Below are 10,365 nucleotides of genomic sequence, written 5' to 3' on the forward strand. Positions count from 1 at the left end.
ATTGGTTCTCCATTAGCTGTCACAAAGTGGTTTCTTCATTAACACAACAACAGAAAATACAAATTAAACTCACACTGTATCAATAAGACAAGTATGCAGTGTAAGACAAGCATAAAGATAAGAATCTTTATGCATCCTTGTGACATAAAATGACAATAAATGGACTGATATCCTGGTCAAACTTTCAAAATGAGGGGGAGTGAGCAGCACAAGGGTCAGTGGATAAAGGAGAGAAATGTACATTAAATTAGTAAGTAAGTAGGGTGTGTGTATTGTGAGAAATAGAGGAGGAAATAAAAAATATGAGGTTATAAGGACTGTATGAGTTAACTGACTCCAGAAGGTGGTAGTAATGGCACATTGAGGATCCTAGCTGCCGGTAAACCTCAAAGAAGAAGAATGACGGGTCGTCACACCCGGAAGTCATGTTCATTCATTCTACCGGTTCCTGCAAGTTACATCGCATCCCATGGTAGCACTCTCTTCTGGACGCACAGTAAGTTTTACAGCCATAAAAAGATAATCCTGCCGTATATGTGGGTGTTGTTTAAATGTCAACATTGAAAAACTTCTGAATAGCTACTTCACGCACCAAGAGTACGGTCTTTACTCTGCCAAGGCCACTAACTACTGGTAGCTAACAGCTAAGCTAACAGATTTGGCTGTCACAGCAGGTTGCGCCGCGTTCATTTGAATGCAGCAGATTTAGCTTCCTGGTCCCCTCAAGGTTGAAGTAGATGACTGTCAGAATATGCTACGTCCGTATTTTCAGCTTTAATATTCAGTTAACGAGTGATAGAAACGCTAACCTCATGCTTTTCTAACCGCCTGCACTGACATTGTTGAGGTCAAAGGAGCATTTGATTAAATATTGAGTGTGTTCATGAATTTAGAAAATACACACTCCTTCATGTAAGCATTTTTAAAGGAAATTGCTGTAGAGTGTCTTAAATTCAGCTGTTTAAGTTAGAAATGCCATTGTAATATGTATAGTATATAATAATCTATCCATCTATCCATCTATCTATCTATATATCCATCTATCTATCTATCTATATATCCATCTATCTATCTATCCATCCATCCATCCATTCATTTATGAAATGTATCAGTTTTGGTTCTTGCCATTAATATTTGGACTGTTGTTCCAGAGAGATGTTGCTGCTGGTGCTGGGTGCCCTCCTCCTGCTTTTCTGCAGTCTGGATGTATGGTACTTCCTACGCGGGGCCCAGGTGTTCATACAGGCGTGGTTCCAGCCCCGAATATGGGACATTCTAGCTGAGCAAAGCATTGATGGCATGGTCCTTCCCCATGATTTGGACTACATGGGCCACATGAACAACTCCCGATATCTAAGGGAGTGTGACTTTGCCCGTTTCCACCACTACATGCGAAATGGGCTGTTCATGGCCTCGCGTAAACTCGGGGCCAAAATGGTGGTAGGGGCCTCCACCATCCGGTACCGGCGCTCCCTGGCCTTCCGCGAGGCTTTTGAGATTCGGACCAAAGTAGTGGGATGGGATGAGAAGGCGTTTTACTTGGAGCAGCGCTTTGTGTCCAAGAAAGATGGTTTTGTCTCTGCAGTCATGCTCTGCAGGCAGAATGTGGTGCGCTGCAGCCCAGAGAGCATCATCGAGTTTGTCTGCAAAAGGAAGGTGAGGAATAGATGGAGAAAGCACTGGTATGACGTTGGTAGAATTGCAGCTGTCGATTGCTTTCATTATTGATGAATCTGCTTATCATTAACTCCATGAATTATGGTGTCATATGATACTAAAAAAAAAAATGACCTTTACGGTTTCTTCAAGCCCAAGGTGATGGTATCAGATATTTGCATTTTTGTTTGAAAAATTACATAAAAGAATAATTGATTAAAATAGCTGCCATTTATTTTTCCATCCATCAACTGCCTGATTGATCAACTGATCTTTTCAGCTCTATCGTTCAGTTTAAAATGTGTTGAAAAATGTCATTCACAAGTTTGTAAAACCCAAGTTGATGACTTTAATGGTTCTTTATGTATAATCAGCACTCCAAAATTGTCAGTTTTCTATCACACAAGAAAAACAAAAGCATTGAATCCTGTGAATACTGTGAAGCTGGAACATGGAAATATCCTGCATTTTTTCTTTAAAAAAGAAAAAAAAATTGATTATCAATATTGTTGTCAATTAACTGCCTGTCAGTTGACTAATAGTTTCAGCACTACACTGTGGCGTTATTGTGCTTCGGCACTCTGTTAATTTTGTGTTTGTGTGCAGATCGAGTGCCCCGAGTTCCCTGAGGACCTCAAACACTGGATTAGCTTCATCTCGGCCAGCAGCCAGGCCCTGAGAGCAGAGAGTGGACTGGAAGAGAAGAACAAGTAAAGCCACACCATGTATCATGAGTGTAGACCCACATATCATTTGCATTGCACGCACATATACAATATACATACATGCACACAAACAGTTAAACATTGTAGAGAGCTTTTAGTTGACTTACAGGATTCCATTTATCTCTGTTTTGGGGTTGATCCTACCTGCTGTGTATTTTTGTATGATGTGAACAGAAATGCTGAACTTGGGACAGCTGAATATGAAAACTTGAACTGTAAGGTATTCCATGTTTTAAAAAACACACTCTACTGTATACATTGGGGTCACATTGAAAGTTGTTCTCTCAGAAGAAAGCGAAACAAGAGCGTAGCTTTATCCTAGCATCTTATTCAGCACTTGACTGTGAATAGACTGGCTTTAGACATCTTCATTTAGCAAAATCCTCAGATAAGCATGTGGAGAAAAAAAATAATCTTCCCCTGACATCAATGCATGTTTTGAAACAAACAGAAGAATTGTTTTGTGCCTGTTTCTCTTGATTAGTCGTAGTTTACAATTACAATTTCAGAGAACTATAACTTTTTACACAAAAATGTAGGAGTGATGAAATACTTGAATGGACATTATGAACATGTACTGATAATTGTTTCAATCTTTCCATCAGCATTTTGCACAAAGTGTAACCCTAGTGCGTAGACAGACTGAATTCCGGTTAACAATCTGAAAAGGGAATATTTGATTATGAAGGGTCCTTTATCAGCACAGTATTGTTCTTTGTCCTAATTTATAATACATGCATTTAAGGGGTGGGCTTCTTGATTGTAATTGCATGTAATATTACGAGAAAGCGTCCAAACAGGCGTAATAAACAAATGCTAATATGAGGTTGCTGGCAACTTTTCAAAACTTGCAACGCACGATCAACACAGATGTTTGGTTTTGAAATCTGGAACCTTCCCTTTAATGCATCACAGCTTTACTTTGTGACCAAAGTAATGTATTGTTCTGTATGTGGAGGGACATAAAATCTATTTCCAAGGATGTATGTCTAACCAGCTATGTTAATGCACTGATAAACGTATCCTGTTCAATTGATTTAAGTTTGAAGATGTACATTGTCCTTTTATTTTCCACTTATATTATTTATGATTTATTGAAATTCATTTATGTACCAAACTTTATTTATTGTGCTTGTCATCTATGTAAAGGCATTTTGAATTAAAAGTGCTTTGGAAACTGTTTTTGGCCAGTTGAGCTTGCCTGTTAAGTGCTTGTTGCTCAGCCTGAGCTAATGCAATGTTGTCCTGTATTGAAGACCAGTATTTGTACCTCACTGATTATTTACAGCTCAGCGTTGCTATTGAATATGTAACCAGCAGAGTCAACTTTGCTTTTTCTGCTACCTTATATCCCTACTCGCCTACCTTAAAGAGGTACTTTGACACAATATTCATCTGACTGCTTTAGTTATTATTGCAATTTACACATTAAGGTTTTACTTTGAAAAAAAATGTTCTAACTACCCCAAAGTGTGTTAAATTAGCTGGACCTCAATCAGCTACATTACAAATGATTACATGTAAATGCATCAATAATGAAAATCCAGTAAAACGTAATATTATATTAATATGTGTGTCTGACAGGAGTACATCTGCTGCTTAATGACCTCAGTACATTTGGGTGATCATACTGCTTTTGTTTATGTGTGAATACAACTACGACGATACATCCAAATCCTTCAAATTAAAAGCGACACCTCCCCGAATCTTAACTACAAAAGAAGCACAAATTCCCCTTTTGACCTGTTTGACCTGTACTTTTTTATTACACTGTCATTGAATTTATAGTGTTGAATTAAATTTCAGCACAGGATGTTGTATAACGTCTATAGAGTGAACATGTATATGTAGTACTTTTAAAAAAATGTAGTACTTATATATAAAGTAGTTAAAATTAGTTCCATTATAGCTACTTACAACATAAAGATAATGTTTACATGTTAATACATCGGTAGCAGTGTCTTGCGTGTTTTGATAACACACTTTGATTTATTAGTTTTTGTACATTTTGCTCTGTATTCATTTTGGATGCAGATTTTTACTTGTAATTGAGTCTTTTTTTTTCCTCTTTTTTTCTTGTTTATTATTTTACATTAGGTGTCTCTACTTTGGCTTCAGGATAGGATCGATAATTCTTCCAGTTCTGTATGAGGTATACATGTCATAAAACATACATTAAAACAAAACAACAAATTAATAGTCTTCATAAAACAACACTTAATTTTAAAACCTTTTTATTGCCTTATTTAGCGAGAATGGTCATTAAATACGTTTTACCATTTAATTTACATTATTTTGAAATGTATTTTTTAAAGATTAAACTCCCTGCTTCAACTTCCGGTGAAGTCTCTCTGGCCACGCCCCTTCCCTTTTACTTCCTGTAAACAAAGCAGCAGCTGTCTCTCTGTCACATTCCTGTGTTTTACGCTCATTTTCGACAACTTCTTCTGCGTTTCCGACGATGGCCCAGGCCGGATTGGTCCTGGACAAGGACCAGTTCAACTGCTCGATATGTTTGGACGTGCTGAAGGACCCTGTGACCATCCCGTGTGGACACAGCTATTGCTCCGGGTGTATACAGAACTACTGGGACCAGGACGACTACCTGGGGGTCTTCGTCTGCCCTCAATGTAGGCAGAACTTCAACCCGAGGCCGCTACTCGCCAGAAACACCATGTTGGCCGACGTGGTGGAGAGGTTCAGAAAGACTGGACTCCAAGAGGCCACGACGCCGTCCAGCCACAGTTTTGCCGAGGCCGACGACGTGGAGTGCGACGTCTGCACCGGGAGGAAAAACAAAGCTGTGAAATCCTGTCTGGTGTGTCTGGCCTCCTACTGCGACCAGCACATCCAGCCTCACTACGAGTCTGCTGCCTTCAAGAAACACAAGCTGGTGCCGGCCTCCAAAAAACTCCAAGAGACGATCTGTGCCCGGCACGACAAGCTGCTGGAGGTGTACTGTCGCACCGACAAGCAGTGCATCTGTTACCTGTGTCTGACCGACGAGCACAAGGGACACGACACGGTGCTGGCGGAGGCCGAAATACAGCAGAAGCAGGTAATCAATCATCTGATTGAGTCGAGACAAGGCTGCTGATCAGCGACAGCACTGTAACGCCGAGGTGGAATGTAACTAAGTACTGCACTTAAGTACTAGTGTAACTAACAACTGTATTCATGTCGACTGATTGATCGATAAGTTGTTTGATCTATAACATGTGAAAAGTGGCGAAAAACGTCCCTCATTGTTTCCCAAAGCCCAAGATGAAGTTCTCAAATGTCTTTACTGTCATAGAGGAGTGAAGAAACCAGAGAGTATTCACATTTAAGAAGCTGGAATCAGAGAATTTTATTTAAAAAAAAAAAAAAGATTAGTTGATTGTCAGCATAGTTGACAAAGTAACTGACAACTAATTGATCAATCCTTACAGTGATTAGTTTGCTAACTGATTAGTTGACTGACAGAAAATTAACTTTAACTAAGGAGCTTTTTTAAGCAAAAAATGTCATGGTTCTAATGTGTAAAATGTATGGATTTGTTGCTTTTCCTTTGAATTATTTTAATATTTTGACTTTATTTTTTCATAATTTGGAGGTTTGCACTGTTGTTTGGACAAAACAAGCTTTGTGAAGGTGTCACTTTGGGTTCTGGCTATTTGTGGCGGAATTTCTCACTATTTCCTACATTTTTACAGACCAGTCAATCAGTCAGGAAATTAATCGTTAAGCATTAGCAGCAGTCACATACAGAGTAGGTAGAAATTGTTCCCACCTTAGCCGACGACAACAGTAAGATCCTGTTTTATATTAATACATGAGTAATAAAAGACTGATGATATAATCTGGTCTAATATGGTCTGGCTGGAGAAAAAAAAGAAGAGAAGCGTTCACAAATAAATGATTCACAGATCGATAAAAGGGTTTTAAACAGTCTTGAACATCTTCATGTTGATCTAATCCAGATTTGATAGATTTAAATACAGTTTTAGGGCATTCAGTCGTTCGCAACTGGACCTCGTCAGTTTGTCTTAGAAGACGTTTCGCCTCTCATCCGAGCAGGCTTCATCAGTTCATGTGCACCAGACTAGATAGGACAGCTCTAGTTTAAATACAGTGTTTGTTTGTTTTTTTACGTAGACGTTGTCTGATTGAGATAGATTTCCACAAAACAGAAGAAAGGTTTCAGGAATCGGAAATGTGGTTTTAAACAACCTATTTCACACCTTTAAGGGATGGAGCAGCTGAGAGTTTCCCATTAAGTTTAAGTGAGGAACATTGTGTTAAGCAGATGATGGACACAATAAATGAAACCAGATTAATGTAACCATAAAGATGCTCAGATCGCCTTGAAGTAAAAGTAACTTAAATTTCTGTTTTTTCTAATATTTTTCCTCAGTGGCAGCTCGGCGACCTGAAGCAGAGCTCTCAGCAGAGAATTCATCAGAGGGAAAAGGAGGCTCAGGAGCTGAGACAGGCCATCTTCTCTCTCACTGTAAGAGCCAACGCCCAGTTTGGGTTAATATATAAATGCAGTATATCACTACAGAGATGCTAAAAATGTGTCGCCTCTTCCAGAGTCCTGTAAACGGCTCATAAACGACCATTTTATCTCCTTTAAAACTGCCAAACCCAATGAAACGCCCTGTTGTAGCAGCAGTGTGTGTCTTTTTGCCTCCCCGCAGCGCTCTGCTCGGGCCGCGGCCGAGGAGAGCGACGCCGTCTTCACCGAGCTGATTCGCTCCATCGAGCTGAAGCGCTTTGAGGTGAGAGAGCTGATCAAAGCCCAGGAAAAGACGGCGGTCGGTCACGCCGAGCAGCAGCTGGTGGAGATCCAGAAGGAGATCTCAGAGCTGAAGATGAATGAGGCTGAACTGGACAAGCTCTCCCGCACCGAGGACCACGTCCATTTCCTCCAGGTAACGCCGCTCACATTCTTCAGATTTCAGCAACAACACGGCCCGAACGCAGCTCAGACTGTCGGCCCCTCTTGGTTTGTCACTCTAGAGTTGTCAGTCTCTCCGTGCTCCACCCGCGCTGTCAGCTTTGCCTTCAGTCACCGTCGACCCCAAACTCACCTTTGGCCCGGTGATGACGGCTGTGTCGGATTTTAAAGGACTGCTGCAGGAGGTCTGCCAGGAAGGATTTGTCTGCATCTACGAGAAAGGTAGATACAAAGACTTCTTCCAAATCGGCGTTTTGATCGTACACAGATTCTTCTGGTGACTCTTGTTCGTGTGATTTCTCTCTCATGCAGTGAGAGATGTAGTCATTGTAGGTCCTCCAAATGCTGCTGGACAGCTGAACACAACACAGCCCAGTGAAGGCCAAGCAGCCGCGCACATGGAAGCAACACCCGGTGAGTCTGGAAACCTGCTCGTGCTCCTTTTTTACGTGATTTGCATGATGACAAAATGAGAGTTTTAGTTACAGGTGTTTAAAAAGAACGCATTCACCAACCGAATGTGAATGTAAATTAATCTTCAATCACTTTTAAAGACGTGCTGTTTGACTTTGTAGGATTTATATAAGCTGTACCGTGTTTTTGGCGGCAGGTTTTCTCGTCCAATCCACCGTCGAGCTGCAACTAGCGATTGTTTTAATTATTGATTAATCTTCAGATTGTTATTTTCAATTAATTGATTCACTTGTTTATAACATAAAATAGCCGAAAATGTCCATCACAGTTTCTTCAAATTGGCTGTTTTGTCTGATCAACAGTCCAAAACCCAAATATATTAAATTCACACTTATATAAAACAAGAGAAGGTTTGGCAGTTTTTGCCTGAAAAATGAATAAAACAATGAATCAATCATCAAAAACTGCAGATGGATTTTCTGTTTAAAGTTATTTATTGAAGTTATTTATCAGTTGGTAGCAAAATAAAGTTTCAGTTTGAATATCAGGCTGCAGGGTTTACCCTCTCATAAAATGTATTTATTTATTCATCTAATGTTCATTACTACACAGAGTGTTCATACACATAGCCTAAATTTATAACCCCGAACACCTAGACCGACTTATAAAATACACAAACAATTCAGCAAGAGAATACGCAGAAAACAAAACAACAAATAACAAAATAAACAAAAATGAAATGTTAATTTGTTCAGATCGACTGAGTCTGGATCTCTGAATGTGAGACACCTGGGCAGCATGTTCTGCATGTTCTACCTGTTGACAAGTTTTGAAAACTAGCTTGAAGGAATCAGTTTGTGGATCCGTTTCTGGTCGTGGTAAGCGATGACACTGCGAAGGGATGAAAAAGCTGCTAAATAAAACCTGTCATGCATTGACTTGGAAACATCATTGCACAGATTAAGATCTATTTCAAACTTCGATTCAATCGTGTTTGAATTTCACTCAGAACATTTTAATTTGAGATGTGCTGAACAATTATTATCATGACAGCAAACATGAGGAGCCCTAATCTTCGTTTTAAGGACACTTTGTGTTTGATGATATTATTAGGAATGATTTTTGTAAACAGCTGTGAAGAACTGACAAAATGTGGTACGAGTATCAATAAATCTAATGCACTTCATCAATAATTCCAGGCCTTCTCATCTGTGCTGGTTCACATCGATGTTTTTCATACTGGACTTCGTTCAACGTGATATAAAAAGTCCTAAATCTAACTCGCTGAACCCTGCAGACACCCTGTTTCTGTGCATCTCATCCTCACCACATTATCATGCAGCACAAACAGCTTTGTCAACTTGTTTGTTTATAGTAGACTTTACTGAATCGGCACAAGTGGAAGGAAGAGGCTGCTGCACATTCTGATAGTCTGGACAGCTGAGACCCTGCAGAACCAGTGTTTGCTCTCTTTGTGCTTGCAGTGATCCCTCCACCTGGCCTGGACCAAAGTCCCGTGAGCCCCCTCAACCCTTTCCTCACTCCAGGACCAGCTGTGCCCACCTTTGCCCTATCAACATTTGGTAAATAGAGCCAATATCAAAAATTAAACGCATTTCAGCATTAAACAGTGTGCAGAGACCATTTTACATGAGCACTCAGGTACTGTTGTTTATGCAATTTTAAGCTGATCACTAGTGTGTGTGTGTGGTTTTATTTGTAGTAATATAACAAGTGAAGTTGAAATGTCCATTCACAGCATTGCATCTTACTGTTAAAATGTGTCTGCTTATGATCTGTCGGTACAGATCAGGTCCAGGAACACGTGTGAGCTCACACGTCCTCCTTGTTTCTGTCACCTCGGGCAGCTGCAGACTAATATTTCCTCCTCTTGTGCGCTCAGGATCCAAACTTTCATCGGGATCCAGACAGAGGCACCTTCAGCGACGCGCTCACCCCAGGAGGAAATAGACCTGCAGTGGACATCAGCCCTTCAAATGCACCCGCACGGCCCGAATATCATTATACCTCAGTCCCCTCTCCTCCTCTCAAAGATCTGCGCTGCACATTCAGCAATTCATCTCTTGGCTTTAATTTAATCGATTGGTTTTCAGCAAATCCGCTATAGTTGCATCTTGCATTATAGTGCAGGAACGAACAGAGACGAGGAAAGAATTTCAAAGTGCCACAGACGACCTCACTGACAGTGCATTTACTTTAAGTATTAAGCAGCACAAACAGGACTGAACTCACTACATCTTATTTCAGTATTTGCAATTTGAAGTTAACTTGAAATCTAGAGAGTTTTTAGCGTTTTTTTTTTTTACATGGTTTATGCTTTTATAAGTTTCTTATTTTAAAAACCAAATTTACAAAATAATAATTTTGCTTTACAGATATGTGTGATAATATATTGTATTGACATGCTGACATTAAAAAGCAAACAAACTTGTACAATCAAACAGACTTCCTCGAGGGTGGTGTTTATTTGCCGGCTTACATTGCATTGTACTCCAAACAAATCCAGGTATAAGTGTTGGATGCGGACGTGGAATAACAGGTGCCGCAGCTGCAGCGCCTTTGTGTGAAATGTTACCTGTAAAAAACACTCTCACAGGTCAGTGCATC

General features: G+C 40.1%; 2 protein-coding genes across 2 annotated transcripts; both read left to right on the top strand.

The window, feature by feature from the left end:
- Positions 1-426: 426 nt before the first annotated feature.
- si:ch73-52e5.2 (protein THEM6) lies at positions 427-3,555 on the top strand. Its single transcript, XM_041948315.1, has 3 exons — positions 427-496; positions 1,152-1,656; positions 2,263-3,555. The coding sequence occupies exons 2-3, from the start codon at positions 1,156-1,158 to the stop codon at positions 2,368-2,370; spliced, it is 609 nt and encodes a 202-aa protein (XP_041804249.1). The 5' UTR covers positions 427-496; positions 1,152-1,155; the 3' UTR covers positions 2,371-3,555.
- A 1,211-nt stretch (positions 3,556-4,766) lies between these two features.
- Positions 4,767-10,115, top strand: ftr67 (finTRIM family, member 67). The gene is made up of 7 exons (XM_041948308.1): positions 4,767-5,439; positions 6,778-6,873; positions 7,064-7,297; positions 7,386-7,545; positions 7,636-7,737; positions 9,222-9,320; positions 9,641-10,115. Exons 1-7 carry the CDS (start codon positions 4,843-4,845, stop codon positions 9,706-9,708), a joined length of 1,356 nt encoding a protein of 451 aa, XP_041804242.1. The 5' UTR covers positions 4,767-4,842; the 3' UTR covers positions 9,709-10,115.
- Positions 10,116-10,365: the final 250 nt, after the last annotated feature.

Source organism: Chelmon rostratus, chromosome 12 (assembly GCF_017976325.1).
Source record: "Chelmon rostratus isolate fCheRos1 chromosome 12, fCheRos1.pri, whole genome shotgun sequence".
In the NCBI taxonomy this organism is placed as follows: domain Eukaryota; kingdom Metazoa; phylum Chordata; class Actinopteri; order Chaetodontiformes; family Chaetodontidae; genus Chelmon; species Chelmon rostratus.